We start from the raw sequence: 20771 nt of genomic DNA, 5'->3' as shown, positions 1-20771 counted from the left end.
CGGTACGCTGGATTCGTAGTCCAGTACGCTAACCACCAGGCCAGCTAGCTCCATTTTCATATAAAAATAATTTGAGATTTCTTTAATGAGAAAAACTATTGGTAGCATTTATAGACAAGGGAAAAAAAGATAAAAACATTCACTGATATTTTATAGATAATCAGTAAATTTTCGTATTTGATTGACAAATTTTATAAACTTATGAATTTCTAAATTTGAAATAAAATTTTCTTTTTTGCATATTGTATTCTATAAATGTTTCCATGAATCTGCATTTGTTCCTGTGTTTACGATTTTTCTACAGGCATATTAAAAATATATTTAAAAAGTATATCAATTGTTTTTACAGACGAGAGAAAACACTTAATATATAATTAATGCCATCTTTTTTTCCTTAAAAATTCTAAAATCATGTCGGTGCTCTATTACTTAAGTAAATAGAAAGATAAAATAAAAGTTTAATTAAACAAACTATAAAAAATTAAAACGTAAAGAGAGAGAAAGTAATGCGAAACAAAGAGACCGATATAAGTCCCAGTTCCGCCTCAAAGGTATGTGAGGGCTATGCGCACTAGCTGTCCCTAATTTAGCAGTGAAAGAATGGAGGGAAGACAGCTCGTCATCACCACCCATCGCCAACCCTTGATCAACTCTTTTTACCTACGACTGACTGAAACATTATAAAGCCCTCACAGCTGAAAGAGCGAGCGTCTGTGGTGGAGCGAGGATTTAAACTCGAGATCCTTAGATCGCGATTTAAGTGCCTTAACCATCTAAATACATGCCAGGTTTATCGTGTCTAAAACGCACATAAAGTGAACATGGAGAAGAATTGTGTTATCATCTAATTTAGAGAATATAGTGTTTCCATATTTTAACTTGAAGGCTTATCTGTACTTTGAATGTGTTACTCTAAGACATTTTTTAAAGTTTACAGCGGAATGTTGATATAGAAAGTACTGTATTGTACGAACATACATAATACATATGACTTATGATTTGTATGTCTTTTTACAAACTGGTTAAAATGCTTATAATTTTATTTGTTATCAGACGTTAGTATTAGGCCTTTTATATTTTAAACACTTAATTCTTAATTTAGTTCCTTGTTTTTAAAGAAGTAAAAGGCCTAATACTAAGGTCTTATGACAAGTAAAACTGTAATGTTTATGAGTCGTGGATAATTACACAGTAAAACGAAAAAAATCTAAAAGTTGCGATTGTATGTGTTTGATAACAATGCTGCAATAGCGTCATTGTTCTACAACACTGATTTTCCCCGGCTATGCCTCTTCGTAGACATATTGATTTTACAATTTCCATGTAACTTGTTTATTTGTGCATTAAAAGAACAATGTCCCCCAGCGACACAGCGATATGTCTGTGGACTTACAAAACCAGAAACCGAGTTTCGATACCAGTGGTAGACTAAGAATGGGTAGCCTATTGTTTTGCTTTGTGTTTAACTACAAAGAAACAAATTAACAAAAAACAATTGAGCTCATTAAAAGGTATTTTTTTCGTTCTCAGGAACACGTAAGTTAAAATACATAGTGGACTTAGTTTATAAAAAACCTGCCAGGTGGTGTATTTTATGTTGAAGGAGTATGATTAATGAAGGTATAATATACTATTTGGTACGCTTTCGATTCATGATTTCGATTTTCAAATGTTATGCAATATCTAGTTTCTATTCGATCGTACAAACACGCAACTTAAGAGAGTGTTAAACTGTACATTTCATAAAAACAAGTGGTAACATTGACATTCGTGACTAGATAGCCCCCTGCTAGTACAGCGGTATGTCTCCGGATTTACAACGCTAAAATCAGCGGTTCGATTCCCCTCGGTGGGCTCAGCAGATAGCCCTATGTGGCTTTGCTATAAGAAAACACACACTTGTGACTAGAAGGACAAGCATACAGAGAAGAACCAACGGTCTACTGAAACACGTGAAGTATGGAACGTGTGCACGCAACGCGGTGTGTCAAATGCGTGGCAATGATGTAGGTAATCATTCATCGATATCAGAAAGACCCCTTTACTCCATCCATGTCAAGGTGTAAAAGGTCCTCATTTCAGATCAGGGTATTTATTTATTTATGAGTGACAGCTTCATGACGTGTTCAGATTTGAAATAATTATTTCAAACATCTTTATGCCTACATTGGGTTTTTCTCTCTTAATCATAAACAAGGAGTTTATGTGTGTGTGTGTGCTTAGGTGCACCTAAGGGGCATCTACTGTGATTACGGATTCCTTTTGGTGAAATGCCTCATATGCTTTACCATCTATTAAAACGAAGATAACACATATTTTACTATTATGGAAACGAAGACGACATGTATTCTACCATCTTATGGGAACGAAGTTATTTCATACCACACATCAGAAAGTGCCAGACTCTTAATATACGCTAATTTTATTGTGGCGAACATGTATGATTATGTCAGTTTCACACATGGATTTTAATATTTATGAAAATATTAATATCAAACAGTAAATATATCTTATTAAAAACAGGTTACATTTGTAACTCACATTTCCTATAAAAACAGTTAACGAAACACAATAAATATATTGACCCTGTAACAACGTATATAAACTCAAACATTATGATTTAATAAGCTGTTTATCAAATATATTAAAATAAATACATTAAACTTATCTACTGTATATATAACTACATACGTGGAATTTCCATGATAGCCTCTGACCAAGGGTGATCCTTTTTTACAAATAAAGTATCTAACCACAGTCTCCAATTCAAGGAGAGTTTAAGATGTAAACAAATCACCAGTATTGTATAGCAACTACCTTAAAGAGCAAGTTATTTTATATAGTGTGAACGACATGGTTAGTTTCTTTTGCAGTTGCAAAAATCCATTAACGTTTAGTCATAAGTATGAATCGTCAAGTCTCTATGTACACAAAAACAAAGCCTATAAACACAGTTAATCGATTCAGATCTAGTGTTAATTCAAATGTAATTATATTTAGCGCATAGATGGTGTAATACCATTGTAAACAGAAATCCAGAGTTTGTTTGGAATTTCGAGCAAAGCAACTTCAGAGCTATCTTCGCCAGCCGTTCATAATTTAGCGGTGATACACTAGAGGGAAGAAAAGTAGTCAACACCACCCACCGCTAAATCTTGGGCTAATCTTTTAACAATGAATAGTGGGATTGACCCACTATTATAATGCCCCCACGGCTGAAAGGGCAAGCATGTTTGGTGTGACGGGTATTCGAACCCGCGATCCTCAGATTACGAGTCGAGTGCCTTAGCCACCTGGCCATGCCAGACCCACTACAAACAGACATATTCACAATTATATGTCTCTAACCTATGGTTCAGAGGTGGCGTAGTACCCGGTAAAAAATTGTTTATCTGTTATTAAGCGCAAATCAACATGCTCTGCCCACAACGGATATCAAAATCTACGTTTTAACATTGTAAACTGTATGACTTATTGATGAGTCGCTACGAATCCTTGTAAAAATGTTGAGAAAACGAGGCAGTTCACGACTTTAAATAAAATTAAAAATATATAAATACTACCATAGGTTTTCACCTCACCCATTTTCATATCGAATGTCTCAACTGATGAATGTTCCATTATCTCAAGTAATTTATTGGTTAACGAGAAACAAGTGAGTTTGTTATAAGTATTTAATCATGAACATTAATGATAGAAAAGTTAAGAGGAGCATTGAAATGATAATAAATATATTTAAACAATCATTTGATGCTACCATGATTACATATCCAACATAAGGCAAAACTAGTGTTAAAGCTGTACAACATTTTATTTTATTTTATTTTCTACAATTAGGAGATAGGTTACAAATATTTTGAATTGCATCTATTTAGCGGTTAAGATGTTTTTACCAGAAACTTTCACTGATGTCGTTCTCTTAGGTAAGTATCAGGAAAAGAGGAACTCAGAAGGATAATGAAAACCTCTTGATAATTTCATCACTCACGATTATAGGGAAGTTTGGATAACATAAAGAAGCGACAAAGAGGTCAAACAATAAGTTAATAATGACATCACTGGCGATTAAGGAATTAGTAATATATATTTGGATAATACAAAGAGGCTAAACAAAGTGTTAATAATGATGTCACTGGCGATTAATAAACTAGGAATATATATTTGGACAACGTAAGGAAGTGACTAGGATGTCAAAAAACGCGTTAACAGTAACATCACTGCCGATTATGAAGTTGTTAATTAATATTAGCTTACGATTAAAACCAGCTACCTACATAGACCAGAACTAATACATCGACCTAGTAATAAGTATAGTTAAGAAATATATTGTTCGTAGAATGGATTGTTTCATCAGTTGGACACTCACTGTTAGTGCCATTTTCGCTCAGACCCTTGGATAAAGCAAGGAGGCAACAAAAAGATCGAAGTGTTAGTAATTACATCACTGGCAATTGTAGGATCGTTAATACACATTTGGAGATCAAATAAAAAGTTGATAATGGTTTCCTGGCGATTGTAGAGACGCTAATAAACATTTGAAGAAGAGATGGAGATCAAATAAAGTGAATGAACAGTGGAGGGACTGTCTAGTTATCTGAAGAAGAAGGAGTTGCTAATTAAATGGCATTCAAATTAATTACTGACTTCGAGTAGAAAAGATGTTTTTAATCAACACTACGCTTGTTGGACTTTACTACGTCCAACTTCCCTGTTCCATTTTCTTTATATTTCAATTCGCTTCTGAAGCTTAAAAGAGTAGAGTTTCACATTTTCTAGTGATTGACGTTCTGAACTATAGATCTGATAATCCAATGTTTTGTGTTCTGTTTCTATAAATAAATTGCGCTCCGCACTTTGAAGCCATAAGCGTATTATGAGATTAACGGTCAAGTCCCACTATTCGATTAGAACAGTCTAAAAATTGGTAATGAATATTATTAATTAACTACCCTTCCCCCTCGCCCATGAGTTCAAGCCAACGGCAGCTAATACAGCTAACACTTCTACAACTTTATGTAAAAATCTGAGACAAATAAACTCAAAATAATTCTTGTAAACTAATGTTCATCAATACGAGTTGAAAGAGGGTCGCCATCTTTGTTATTTGCTTCACTGAGTGAATGGAATCCGTCTGCAAGAGAAAATAAATCATTAGATTGTTTTTTATCTGCCCGAGATTTTAATTAGATCAGTTTACTGTGTACAATATTTGATAGTAAATACGCTTGATATTTTCCGCGTGTCCCAATTTCCTTTAAACTAGCTCTCCAATGGCGCAGTGGTATGTCTGCGGACTTACACTGCTAGAAATCGGGCTTTGATACTCGTGGTGGGCAGAGCACCTTTGTATAAGTTTGTGCTTAATAACAAACAGTCCTTCAAAAACTGAGACACGCCAGGTGGCGACATCTGTCGTTCTTCTGAACTGCAAGCTGACTGTTAAGAAGGAGTTCTGTCTGTTTCCAATCTATTATGTCTTGGTTAGAACCACGAAATTAGTAAATTGTGAACTTATTTGGCGTCAGATATGTTTGTCATTGTGATCTTAAAAGGACTAGTCTTTTGGCTATTTCTTTATAAACTTCAGAAGAATTACAGTATCCTGTTCATTCAAAAGAGATTGACATTAACTGAATAAGCTGGTTAAAAGTATATGTTGTAAGTCTGCAGATAGTAATATTTAATATCTGTATCATTATGTTTAATGGTAGCATGCGTTATACAGAGGTTCAATACGTTATATTATAACAATTTTGAATGTATATCCTAGCAAGTCACGTAACAACCATAATCAACAACAACAAAAACACATACAAGGAACTACATGTTGACATTGTTGAGCTAGTGTGATACCCTCGGAAATTTATCGCTTTTTAGAAGTTTTAGAAGGATATGTGACAACACTTTCCAAAGCAATATATCTATACAATAATATCATGTAAATTTAGAAAATAAATCAACTTGAGGTACCAGAACCATCAAAAAAGAGACCTACAAGTCGTAGTCTGGTCTTGGTAAAAAAAAAGTTCGGCATCTTATAACAGGTAAAAATCCATTCGAAAGTCAATGGCAAAAGCCCTCCACGTATCCTCGGCACGCAACATAATCAGAAAGAACCACCATCTAAAAATGCGACGTAAGTGTATTCAAATAAATTGTTTCTACGTCATATTCGTTTGGCTGTCGCATGTCTCAAGCAGCTAGTGAATTGAACGGAAATTTACATTGTTCTTTACAAAGTCTCACCAGTCAAATCGTCTATGGATTTCCATGTAATCGGGCTGTTGAAACGAGTGCTGCGGAACAGTCTTTCTTATACACTACATGGATTGTGGAAAACGTGTCAGTCTTACGACAAAGCTTTTTGCAACAAAAACTACGTTGCAAGGTTATTTATAAAATTTACAGTGATCAGATAGATTATGACAAAACGTAGTTTTATTATTTCATTCAACTAAGCCAGTATTAACTTCAAGAAACACCCGAGCCACTGTTTCACTACATCTCAAGCTAAGGTTTGCACAAAGTTATAAATTCATATTTGTTTCAAACCAGTATAAAACCCACGATTATTATAAACTCGTGTGAATCAATTTTCAGTAACTTACAAATGCAAAACGTCTTTGTAGAACTATGTCTTCCTAGATAGGAGAAACTTCAAGATACAATTCTGACCTCCCCTCTCCCTCTCTAATGACTCAGCGGAAAGTCTGATGGCTCATAGTGCTAAAAATCGGGTTTAGGTAGCCGTCGTGGGCACAGCACAAATCGCTCCTGGTGTAGTTTTGCGCTTAACAGCAAATGAACAAACACATCTGGTGGAATTTTTCGCTACAGCTGGAGCACGACGTATGAGTAATAAGTGACATCACATGAGTTTCCTTTCATAGCCGTGCTGTCTTAACGAAAGCTCTTCGAAACCACGAACTTGACCAAGATGCAGTGGCATCGAAACGTTATTCCTTATTCAAATTCTTCATAAAAACAACTCTTCAAAATCGTATCTGACTTCTGCTCTGAAAGAAAATATAATTCCTACATAATCTATAGGTGAAATATTGATGGTTATTGGATCCAAAAACGTAAGACAAGGCTGCTAAGGTTGTGTGTCACAATCTCTGACTTTAAACTAATAACCCTGCCTCTCACTATCCACACTAAATAACTGACCGTTACTCTTATAAAACACCCACTACTTAAAATATTTGTTTGTTTTGAATTTCGCCAAAGCTACACGAAGGCTATCTGCGTTAGCCGTCACTAATTTAGCATTGAAATACTAGACGGAAAGCAGCTAGTCATGATGAGGTGACGGTCAATCCCACTATTCGTTGGTAAAAGAGTAGCCCAAGAGTTGCGGGAGGTGGAAATGTTTTTCTATATCAATCAAAGCGCCTGTGAACTTCTGTGCAATCGAATTGATAAAACGAACGCTGAGAAACAGTCATTCCACTACACTAGACAGCTTAAAGAAAGCGTGCACGAACATACGAGACTTAAGATGGAGTATTTTGTAATGAAAACTACGTTGCAGAGCTATTGCCAAGATGCAAGGTTGTCAAATAGAGTGGTACTACAACAACGTGGTTAGAATCCAAAATAATTTTATTAGAACGAGCCATATATAATCTTTCGTACAGTAGTAGACACCAAGATAAAATATTTTGTTATAAAGTTAATATTTGTTAAATTCACGAGATATGTGCTACACAGACAAAAATGTTTCGTTTAGGGACCAATAGAGACTCAACAATAATTAGGAAGAAAAAAACAATTATCTTAATGTCAAAACGTTGCTTTCAAATAAATTGAGCGTTTGAAGTCATTGGGTTCCACAATTTGGGACTGGTTTACCGTTAACTTAAAACAAGTGATAAATATATCTCGTGCTTCACAATGGAAGTAAGCATAATGATTCTGTGAAAAGGAAGTTTTGATTCGAATTTCTTGCAAAGTTACACAAGGCCTGTTTGTACTAGCCATCCCTAATTTAGCTGTGATAGTTTAGAATAAAGGAAAATAATCTACTCCACCTATCGCCAGTATTAAGCTATTTCTTTACCAGTAAACAGTGAAATTGATCGTAGCATTATAACGTCGCACAGGTGAAAAGGTGAGCGCGTTTAGGTGATTCCCAGGTTACGAATGAGCGCTCCTATTCACTAAACCATTCCAAGCCCGGCATGGCCAGGTGGGTTAAGGCGTGCGGCTCGTAATCTGAGGGTCCTGGGTTTGCATCCCCGTCGCACCAAACATGCTCGCCTTTTTAGCCGTGAGGACGTTATAATGTGACGGGCAATCCCACTATTCGTTGGAAAAAGAGTAGCTCAAGAGTTGGCGGTGAGTGGTGATGACTAGCTGCATTCTCTCTAGCCTTACACTGCTAAATTAGGGACGGCTGGCACAGATAGCCCTCGTGCAGTTTTGCGCAAAATTCAAAACAAACCAAATATATAAGCTTTATTTTAGCTCTACCATATAGCATTTGACGCTTTCATTCGATTCATGCTAAAAAAACATTTGAGAATTAATTTTTCACGTGATCATAATATGAGACTGATGGCTTTATTACAAGATGTTACGCACAACACTCACGCACACACACACGTACATATAAAGGAGCTGCTTGCGCGCACGTGTGTGTACCGTTAAAATCTGAACATTTTTATAGTACGGAGCTTTTATTATGGTGTATAAAGGATCATATAACGGATATCGGCGCAACTGATTTGCGGATGCTCAAACGTTACTTCCGAAAAGAAATCATTGGCAAAAACAACAACAACAACAAACAAACAAACAAAAACCTGTCTATGTGTGACGTCACTTCCTTTAAAATCAGGAAGGAAAGAGGTGTTTTTTTGGTTTCTAAAAAAAGCTGTGCACTAAGTTCAGACTTTTATGACTATATAGAAAAAGAAAGTTCATGTTTTGCCAAGTTCATTTAAAATTGCTAAATCTTCATAGGTAAACGCAATTTAGTTAATTCAGGAGGCAAAATTTAATAATATTATCTAAACACTGGGTGAAACTAGAAGCTTGAGAGACTACAGTGAATTTCTTTTGTAATGAGATTCGGGATTTAAACCACGTACACATGGATACCTCTATGTTGTATGTTACTAGTGTGTACTGTTCCAGTAACAATGGGATCACAATATTGTTACAGTATTACCTGTGTTGTTATCTCTGGGCCATGTTCCATTGCATACATTATCCTTTCTGAAATCTTGGCGTCCATCATAGTGAGGACCTTCTCGATGTTGTGATAGTCTAACATGCCAGAAACTATGAGTTCGATACCAGTTATAAACTCACTCCAAGGATGGTCCAGTTCGGCAACTTGCGCGAGACAACCACGTGCTACATTTAGGCAATAGCCGCTACAAGGTTTCTCAGCCATCGAGCTTTGACAATAAGCACAATAAATCATGCTGACCAGAGCTTTGTGGCACTCTGTTTCCAACTCCTTGTAGTCAGTGGTGTTAATAACCTCCAGACCCAGATTCAAGGCTTGCAGAAGTGTTCGCGCATCGTGAAAGGATCTAGTAACTTGAAGAGCCAGTCTGTAGGGTTTCTCGTCGAAGGGTTTGATATCCGCGTAAATTCTTCGTAAACACTTGACGAACTCGTCTCCGAAGTCGTCGACGTTACTGTTGATTTCATGCCGGTAGATGTGCGGGAAAAGAGAGGAGAAGAACTCGGACAACTGAGCCTCGAGGTCAACATTCTTTCCTTGAAGAAAGTCCGCCAAATCCGTGTATAGCTGGGTCACTGCAACCCGCGCTGCTGGTTCCATGTTCTGGTACACTTGTCTGAAGAGTGACTTGGTGCTGTTTTCTGACCACCTTATCATTCGGAGGAAGTTTTCTGTGTAGAGAAATACAAAGTCTTAATAAACACAGCCAGTCAGACATGTTTATCAGCTACAGATTTCGTCTCTAACGCATACGGCGAAAACTCTCACCAACAGTTTCTTAGTTTTCGTCACCAGACATCATGCACTCACTCAACAAAGTATAGAATATAGCTATGTAAAGTAAAATATCCGACATGACTACTTAAGCACATGGTTTTCTCTGCCTTAAAAATAATCTACAAATCTTTACAAAAGCTGTCTATTGATTTTTTTTAACAATGCAACTTATAATGCGTTATACTCTTACTACACTGTGTTTCATCCATAGAAAGTTTGCAAGTTTAAATTTTATTTACACCGAAGATTATTCATGTAATAAATGGAATTGTAATAAACAAACTACGAATTTTTTTGTTGTTAACAAGAAACATATGCTAAGGGACAGGCTGTTACTAAGAAAAACGTCATTACTATGGGACAGGCTGTTACTAAGAAAAACATCATTACTATGGGACAAGTTGTTGCTGCAAAACACGTCGTTACTAAGGGATAGGTTGTTGCTACAAAACACATCGTTACTAAGAGACAGGTTGTTACTAAGAAACTCGTCATCACTAAGAGACAGGTTGTTGCTACAAAACACGTCGTTACTAAAGGACAGGTTGTTACTAAGAAACTCGTCATCACTAAGAGACAGGTTGTTGCTACAAAACACGTCGTTACTAAAGGACAGGTTGTTGCTACAAAACACATCGTTACTAAGAGACAGGTTGTTGCTACAAAACACGTCGTTACTAAGGGGTAGGTTTTACTAAGAAACACATTGTTATCATGGAACCTGTCATTTTCAACCTACTGAAAGTAATCGTTACCTTATTAGATAATATGGACTATGAAGTTAAAGCGTGGCTTTCACAAGGCCTCAGTATCTGGAGTTGATTTTTTTTTCCGTTTGATGAAGCATATATACAGTGTATATGTGCACTTATTAGTGCTCAAAAATGTTTATTCTCTTTTGTTAATTTTAATCTGAAATATAAAATAAGTTCCTTTTCTCAATCTCATTAATGTTGTTATTTCGTAGTTATTTTAAATTTATTATTTTGATCTGTATTTCTTTCTGTGAATTTTTTGTTTTTCAATTTTTTATTCAATTGTGAATTTACGTTTTCAATCAATTTGTTGAAATTCTACCTCTTCGCAAATTGACTAAACACCATCACACATACAATTAACTGCTTTAAACACCCATTTAGTTTGGCCATGCCAACCTTACAACAACTTTCCTTCAGTATCTAAGACGTCCTCTCAGTTATTAGCTTTAGTTTCAAATATTCTATCGATTTCCACTTACAAATTTATTAAAAATTTTATCCATATCCAACACTAGAAGCCATCTCTCTGAAATAATCGAGACTGGTTGTGTTTTAACAGAAGCACGAATCATTTAACTTTGTCGTTATATCTTCTATAGTCGAACGACATCGATGCAGTATAACATATTATTGAAGCCAATAACTGCGCGTATAATCTTTCACAATCATTACAAGTCATTCCTTCTTTTAATGATGACAGTCATCGTGACGACTTAAACTGAAACTTTTATAGATAAAGGAAAGATGACTGACTTACTAACGATTGGTGAAATAAAAATAATACCAACTTGTCCACTATTGTTTCAGCAAAGTTCTTAAATGATAATTAACTCGACGTGTGTTTGTTTGACTGTTTTTAGAACATTGGGCAAAGCCTGTCCAAACAAGAAAGGTTATTAAGTAGATTAGCACTTGAAGAGTTTCAACTACACTTGCTAAGACAAAAAAATCAAGTGGACTAAAAGGTGAAGAGTTTCAAGTACATTTGCTAAAACAAAAGAAACGAGTAGACTAAAAAGTGAAGAGTTTCAAATACACTTGCTGAAACAAAAGAATAAAGTAGACGAGACGGTGAAGAGTTTCAACTACACTTGCTGAAACAAAGGAATCAAGTAGACGAGACGGTGAAAAGTTTCAACTACACTTTCTAAAACAAAAGAAACAAGTAGACGAGACGGTTAAAAGTTTCAACTACACTTGCTAAAACAAAAGAATCAAGTAGACGAGACGGTAAAGAGTTACAACTACATTTGCTTAAACAAAAGAATGAAAATGATGAGGATCTGAAGAATGTGAAGTGTTCTTGCAGTAAACACTAGAAAACCCATTGCTAATGAGAAGAGTGAACAACCTCTTAGGATGAAGCTATGAGTGTTTATAAACCTTGTATATATTAAAATTTGTTAATGTACAGTATGTACTTGCATGAAGAATATTATGCAGGATAATAGATAATTAAATATGTATTAATATATTAAGAATAATGCTGATGACCCAGAGTTTTAATTACTTTACAGTTTTATGTTGATACGCTGATAATGTTGATTTCCTTTTTAAACGAGTGGATTATATAATATATAAATATATATATATATAGCCTAACGATGGTCACTTTGAAGGGATGGAAATTATGTTTGCTTTTACGTTATACTAGGAAAATAATTGTATAATACTAAATAACCTGAACATTTGATAAGTTGTTTATCTGTCTTTTACTATAAACAGAGACAGCAAAAGAATGTAAATCGTAGTACGCTCAAATTGTTACAATTCTTTGTTAGATGGATTTTGTTTGTCCTAAGCCACGAAACTGCACATTGAACTATTGGTGCTGTACGCGAAACGATTAGCGAAACCCAATTTTTTTTTACAGGTTTACAAGTCCGCAATGGGGGTCGATAAATTAGAAGATTTTTATATATAAAATATGTAATGAATGGTGAAATAATTACATAAAACGAGAATAATAAAAATACTTTAAGTGTAAAAAAAATAAGTTATTAGTGATGAATAAGTGACATGACCTCAAACATCGAAAATAATATATTACCTGAAACATGACTGTGGTTAAAAATCGGGAAATTGATTTAACAAAATATAGTTTTTTGGTGTTGTTTTAATTATTTTAATATCATAATTTTTCTTTAAAAAATTGTGTAACTTGTTACACAACCTAAATAACTATTCTTCACAGTTCTGAATCTATTTTTGTAATTATGTGAAAAAAACAGTTAACAGTTAAATACTATTCCAAACAACTACAAAGACAAAGGAAACCATGTATAAAAATATTTATATCCATGACTACAAGTATGTTAAAACAAGCCTTATCTACAAATTACCATTTCCTTTCTAAAGTTTATTGCCCAGCCTGGGGTTACATATGAAAACTTTTTGTTAATTCTATGGAAGCTTCCACAAGATAATTTTTCTTAGTTTAAATAAACTCCAAACCAGTACAAACACGACTAGATTAATATCTCTCAACACACAAGAAATTACGTGTCGTTAGTGGTGTATTCAAGCGCCAACATGGGCTGAGTAAAAGGTCAGTCATCAGAGCTGACGGTTGTCTCTTGGTTTATAGCGAAACTGTGGATCTACGGTATAGCAGCAGCACGTGCTTGTCACGCTACATAAGGAATGACCTCGAGTAGAAAAATGGGTGGTGAAAGGTGGTGACAGTTTTTATTTACTCTTTTAATCGGAGAAACCATCCTGCTCCAGCCTAATTAGCTTTTATTCCTCCTTTCTAATTAGCCATTCCGCCTTCGACTTCGCTCTAGGGATGATGAATGGGATATAACTTCATTTATCCTCCTTCTTTTATCGGCAGAAAGAGTGGGTAAGTCTAGCTTCCGCCTTCATCTAGGGTCACTGTGGGGGTCATTTACAAAGTGGTGCTGTATGTTGGGGGATAAGGGATGAACGTCTTTGTTGAGTAAAGAATATGAACAGGTGATGGCCAATGGACACTTCTTTCTTGGCTTATATTTTCCAGGCTGCTTTTATAAAGGAATATTTCCGTTATATCCACCAAGTGTGTTAAGGCGTTCGACTCGTAATTCGAGGGTCGCGGGTTCGAACCCCGGTCGCACCAAACATGCTCGCCCTCCCAGCCGTGAGGGCGTTATAATGTAACGGTCAATCCCACTATTCGTTGGTAAAATAGTAGCCCAAGAGTTGGCGGTGGGTGGTGATGACTAGCTGCCTTCCCTCTAGTCTTACACTGCTAAATTAGGGACGGCTAGCGCAGATAGCCCTCGAGTAGCTTTGCGCGAAATACAAAACAAACAAACCGTTATATCCGGAAGGCTTTTAAAATGCTTAATAAATAATAGTCTGTATCCCAGAATTAAAAAAAACTGATGCAGCAAATCCATCCTAAAAATGTAGTTATTTGCTTAAGGCTCAGTGTCTGTGTGAATAATATTACCCCATTTAGTTTAGTGTCTGGTGTGTGAACATTTATATCTCTATTTTTACTGTCATAAGTTCGTTCCTTTTATGCGTTAACATTTGGATACCGCGTGGAAATCAAACAAATTTAGAGGCTTTATTCTAAAACGGTAGTTCCTACCTTCTGTCTCGACCCTTCTGTAAATTAGTATTATTTCTGTAATTCAAGTTAAGTAGCTTTAGTAGTGAAAATAGTATGATAAATATAGCACTTTAAAATCTTAGCTGTCTTCTCTCAGGTAAACTGACGGAACCTCCCTGTTCTTAGCTTAATAAAATAACAAGAAAAACCAAATGAAGATATGATAATAATTAATCAGATTTACAGGTTCTATTTAGTGGCGTTTCGAACAGATGCCGTTTTACATGGCCAGATTTATTATTTCTGTTTAGTAGGGTTCCGGACAGACCCCTTTGGCAAAGAGAACTGATATGTTATACTAGCTAATATATTTCACCACAACAATCAAGTACGGGGAGTTTAGGACGAGGTTTAACGAATCACAGATAAAAATTTCTGAGTATATCATAATAAGCCAATAAATTGTTTCTGCTGTATCCAGTGCCAACGAACCGTTTTGTCTGACAAGAAGGTTCATCATATCGAGTGGTATACGACAAATAGAAGTGGGCGAGATGTTACGGTTGTTTAGAAATAATTCTTAATCAGTTTTTGAAGTGAGTCTTTTCACACTATTACAATACGCAGGATTTAACAAGTTCGTTTTCTTTACAGGGGTTCGAATCGGAAAACATTAAAGTTCGTATCGCAATGCCGTAAAAATAACCTGCACCTTGGGCTTTGGGTGCGTTATGAAAGAAAATATCAGTTTGTTATTCATTTCCAGGAACTGAACAAGACCTCTAATGCGACGAGTACTGTTGGCTGGCTACCACAGTTTGGCCAGTAGTTCAAAATTAGTGTCCGAGTAGGGTGGTCTCTGATGTGGCCTTTTAGCCTATGTACACTTAAGAATATTTAAGCTGATATCAGTCGATTCTCTTGTTGGTCTAATTAAGAAACTTAAATCTTATTCAATTTCAAGAAAAGTAAAGGCATGTTTGTGTTACGTGATAAAACACTTATAATGATTGAGTGCAAAAACACTTAGGACGACTTGGTGCAAAAAACATGATAAACCACAATTATGACAAATGGGTAAAAAAACACATGATAAACCATAGTTATGACAAATGGATATAAATATCACTTGATAAATCACAGTTATGTCAAATGTGTGCTAAAACAACACATAACAGACCACAGTTATGACAAATGGGTGCAAAAAGCACCTAATAAAGAGCACTTACGATGAATGGGTGCTAAAACGCGTAATAATAAACCATACTTTCAATGACTGGGTGCAAAAGCATCTATAGTTTGTCAGTTTCTACGAGTTGCTAAACTTGGTTGTTGGGTTGCTCGCTGTAATTCATAAGTAACTCAGTACGGAAGGCGTTACTGTAACCAAGTGAACAACAAATATCTTGCATAAGTAAGATATCATAAAACATATATAGAACATGCTTTTATCGAAAATTAATTTGCGTATGTTTGTTGCGAATTTTGCTACACGAGGACTATCTGCGCTATCTGTCCCTATTTTAAAAGTGAAAGAATAGAAGGAGGGCAGATTGTTATCACATCTTACTACCAACTCTCGAGTTACAGGAATTGACCATGATTATAACACACATATACACACGGCTGAAATGGTGAGCACTAGGGGACTTCGAATATAAACTTGGCCCTGCACGGTCAGATGGTTAGGGTGCTCGATACGCATTCTGTGAGCCGTTGGTTTAAATTCCTGTTCCATCACACGTGCTCGCCCTTTCAGTAATGGGGGAATTATAACGTTACGGTCAAATGTTGGTAAAAAATAGCCAAAGAGATGAGATGGTGATGATGACTGGCTGCCTTCCTTCTAGTTTTACACTGCTAAATTAGTGACGATCAGCTTTGCATGAAATTCAGAACAAACCAAAACAATACAAACTCAGTCGTGAATTTATTATTGAAACCATTTGGTAAATTTTTCTAAACTAAAGCTTCTTAAGTATGACAAAAAAAGGGGACAAAAATAAGATTGAGAGAGCGACTGAAAAAAAAAGAAATCAAAAGTCGTGACCAAACTGATAGTTGCACTTATAGCATTATATAAAAACTTATTTTATCATTTTCGAGCCTAATTAAAATAAGATCTAAGAAAGTAGAGCAGATGCACATTTTTTATGAGAAAAATATAATTAAAATCACAAAAAGGTCAGGAATATAGGAAATCCAGTATTATATTTGTTATTCTAAAAACATGTAGTTTTACACATTTTTTTGTTATCTAATAAAATATATAACAAATTAACAACATTATCAAAGTAGGCCACTTTTTTCGTCCATACCCTGTATCTCCGCCTGCCTCCATCACCAAACTCAACCTAGGGGTCAATTTGTTACAAAAATTTGCTGAAAATATTTGCGCTGCTATGAGGAGAATCCATAGGTTCATTTCGTTTGTCAAAAGCTACCTCCGGTTACATCCGGCCTTCACCCACAACTCTTGATATGTCAGATAAAACCACTCTTTAACTCTCGTAATAGTGATTTATACCCTTTCTTTTTGTAGTTAAACACAAAGCTACACAATAGGCCACCAGCGCTGTTTCCATCCATGGGTATCGAAACTCAGATTTTAGCATCATAGGCCTTCAGGCTTACCCTTATACCAATGAGGGCAGATAAAGAAATTGCACATGTTGAGAAATTTTGTTTTCTTCCTGTTACAGCACACAATGTGAAGAACTAGACAAACAATTACATTATGTAATGCAAATTTTGTTACTGGATAGTATGCGTTACTTCTTAATTGCTTGTGTTGTAAAAGTACAGAAAATGGCCATTATTCCCTTCAAACTTTGCTTTTGTGACCTGGATAATGAAATTTAGAAATTAACCTATTTTCTATGTAAAAACGGGTAAATTTGCACATTTTCTTTTACATAAGGTCTGAATAAAACAACATATGAATACATGTATTTGTACTAAAGTTATACAAAAATGTTTAGAAGTGAGTAGTTTTTCGAGATTTGCCGCTGTAATGCAAATCGCTTTCACACATCAGCCCCCAAATATAGTCTCCCACCATGTTTTCGTTATACCCTCCCAAGTCACAAAAGCAAAGTTTGAAGAGAAAAATAGGTCTTTTCCATTTACTTTAGACATAAGCAATTGGGAAATAACACTTTCTGCTCAGGAACAAGAAAAAGTAAAAATTTTATTACATATTGTTATTTATTGATTTATATAAAATACGTGGAGAAATTTCAACAGTGAGTAATGTGCTCAGACTATGAATTCGAGGGTTTATGGTCTGTCGTCCACTGCTGCAAAATCATGCTCTTTACTTTGGGGCCGTGGACGCGCTATAAATAAGGGTGACAGTCAAATAAAAGAATCCAAAGAGGTGGTTGAGTTTGAGGAGTTACCTGGCTTTCTTCTATTCTGCCAATTTAAACTTAATAACAGCTATACTCAAATAGCCCATACCTAGCGCTGTGCGAATATTCTGAAAAACAAAACAAAAACGGTAGTACGATATTTGAGAAATAACATGGCTACCAAACTATTTTTTAAGCTAAGATTCGTATTTAAACTTTCCACCAAGCATGAAACTGTAAAAACAATCTCAATGTAATTAGTTATTGATAAGGCAAAGAATCGGACATATTTCTTGGGTGTTGCGAGAGAAAATGTGAATGCCACCCTTCTGCTTGACAATGATCCTACCAACCCTACTTTGGAGCTGTTGAAGCTCATGGGGACAGCATCAAGCCATGTTCATGCCTGCTAACACCAGTGCCTTAATTTAATCCATGGATCAGGGAGTCATCGAAGTGTTCAAGCGACATTACAGGAACAAGCATCTGCGAGAGTTCATAGTAGTGTTGGAAGATGAAAATGACAAAAAATATTGATAAAAGGGGGCTCGCACTTTGAAAAACGTTAAAAAGTACAACATTCGAAATACAGAGTTCAACTGAGCAGAAAGGCACAGAAGAGCCCAGTGATCACAGTGAAGAAGAATATCTCACTCCAAAGCCCAAGTTATCAGATTTTCGGTTATACTTGAACAAGGTCTAGGAGGCAGTAAAGCGGTTGCCTAATTTGGAACAGCACTATACAATTTTGAGAGACATCAGGGCAGATGTCATCAAATATCAGCACAACAACAGGAGAAAGTATCTGAGTTTTTTTTAAACCCATGTTAAAAATAAAACGTACACGAAATCTTCCTTCCACCAGTAGTGAAGCCTCCATAGGTCTGCCTACAACATGGATACTCTTCCTCAGACATCAATTCCAGCAGTACCAGCTTTCTTCACATTACACCAGAACCCACACGACAGTTGATGTCTTCAGACAGTGAATAATTTATTAAATTAAATTCATGTATGTAAATTAATCCTCAATTTCTAAGTTAATAATTTACTTATTTATTGTAATTAAATAATATTTAATTTTAAAGAGAATGATTTATTGTTTAAGTGACCATCAAAACGTATTTAATTTTTAATTAACAAAATAGTGTTTAAGTGTTGTACAGTATTTGCTAAAGTGTGTTAAGGCCTCTTACAGTCACCTCTGTCACTACCACATGGCACCACAAGTTTCAGTCGTCATTTTTCTTGGCCTGCAGCGCTGTTAATTTGTGTTGTTATTTTTTTTAAATGTAGTTTAATTTATTTCCAAACAACAATACTGTATAGTAAAATTATCCTAACATTTTAATATTCCATTAACATAATATATTATTATAGCTTTTGTTACTTGGTTACTTGAAGCGAAAGAAACATTTCTACTCGGATGAGACCTAGGGTGGCGGGTTTAATGGTAGTTTGAAACAACACCGGATCGTCCCACAGTTGTGCAAATATAAACTAAGGTACTTTCACCTTTTTACTAGCTAGATAATAAATACACTATTATTATTATGTTTATAAAAAATGTTTTTAGTGATCCCCATTTCTTTTACAACCCCTCTTTGTCTCTTTCTACCCCCAAATAAAAAAATAACAAAAACATAGAAATATCTCGGCACTGATAGTCGTTCATTCATCACATACGTTTGTTTAATTATTCGATTATCTAAGACTTTAATCTTATTAGTTTTTTTGGTTTTTTTTATAATTGGTTTTAAGTTTCAGAGTCCCACTCCCCCAGTGGCACAGCAGCGTGTCTTCGGACATAGAAAACTATAACCCGTGGTGGGCAGACCACAGACAGCCCACTGTGTACTTCGTGCTTAATCATAAAGAAACAAACAAACAATTTGAGAATGACAACGAGGCTTATCATGTTACTCTAGCCATACCAACAATTATAACCTTAAAAAATTCAGAAAATAGTACAACGTGCAGAGGAGCAAAAAATAAGTTAAAGAGCGTATGGAAACTATTTTTATGGAAATATTTAAATAAAAAAAAACGATTCTCTACACTTTAACGTCGTGGTTTTGCCACCTATCCACAGGAAACAAAACCACATCGTAATTTCATTGGCATGACTAACCCTAAACCTGCTTTAAAGATAATAAGTTGTTGCTAATGTGCGTCATGCAAGTACTTCGAAGTGTTTGAATCGCTCGTGTGAACAGAGCAACTCAGGGTGTTAACGTGATGTAGTGTGGTTGTTAAATTGGCTAGTGTTAAAACTCACTGTTGATCGTGCAGAAGGTTTTCGGTGTAGAATATGACAAGTTCGAATGTTTATTGGTTTGCCTGTTGTCGCCTAAGAGGACAAAGTAACCAAAAGATGACTGCTTCCAATGAGTTCATGTGCGTGTAGTGTATGATGTATAAATATTTGATAGATGTAGTTAGTGTGTATATTTTATATATATATGTTAACGTGATGATACATTTATGTTGTTTAAGTATATAAATCTGGTCAGTTGCATTTTAATACATGTGTGTATACGAAAATCGTGAAGTGTATACAGTGTATAAATATATAAATCTGGCGATGTGTTTTTACGTATACCAATCTCAACATGCTGTGTACGGTATACGCATACCCTTGGTATTAGGTGGATAATACAAGCTTTGTATGTTTGGAATTAAATCAATAACTACACTATGAGGTATCTTTGATGTCTCCGTTACAGGTATCGAAACTCAGTTTTTAACGTTACAAGACCACAAACTTACCGCTTTGCCAATGAGGACTAATATAAACAATGAATATTTAATATGTGACTAAACCCTAAGCTTGAAACCTCTGAACAAAACGTGTTTGTCGTTTAGAATTTGTACATAGAACCATGAGATCACACCGCGAGATCTGTTTATACATAAACATCACATACAGACAGTGTACCATTTGTAAGCGCCTCGAAGGCGAAATGAAGAAAACTACAGAGTGAGTCTACACAGCACAACAGATGGACGCGTTTTCACCAGTGTTTTACAAATGAACGCGTTTCACCAGTTTTGTCGTTTGCAGTATATCGTAGAAAAGCCGATGTACACCCTTTCATCACGTCAATGTTTTCTCCTCCCACCAAATGTATACACTCTTTATA

At 35.5% G+C, this 20771-nt stretch overlaps 1 protein-coding gene across 2 annotated transcripts in view; it reads right to left on the bottom strand.

Moving 5' to 3' along the window:
- The window catches only part of LOC143253367 (glypican-5-like), a 70777-nt gene that overhangs the window by 27127 nt on the left and 22879 nt on the right, over positions 1 to 20771 (bottom strand). For both annotated transcript variants that reach the window (XM_076507138.1, XM_076507137.1), the window contains one exon: positions 9176 to 9870. In XM_076507138.1, the coding sequence (XP_076363253.1) occupies positions 9176 to 9870 (695 nt within the window). The remainder of the gene's footprint in view (positions 1 to 9175; positions 9871 to 20771) is intronic.

Source organism: Tachypleus tridentatus, chromosome 6 (genome assembly GCF_004210375.1).
Source record: "Tachypleus tridentatus isolate NWPU-2018 chromosome 6, ASM421037v1, whole genome shotgun sequence".
NCBI lineage: Eukaryota > Metazoa > Arthropoda > Merostomata > Xiphosura > Limulidae > Tachypleus > Tachypleus tridentatus.
This window is presented reverse-complemented; position numbering and strand designations above follow the sequence as displayed.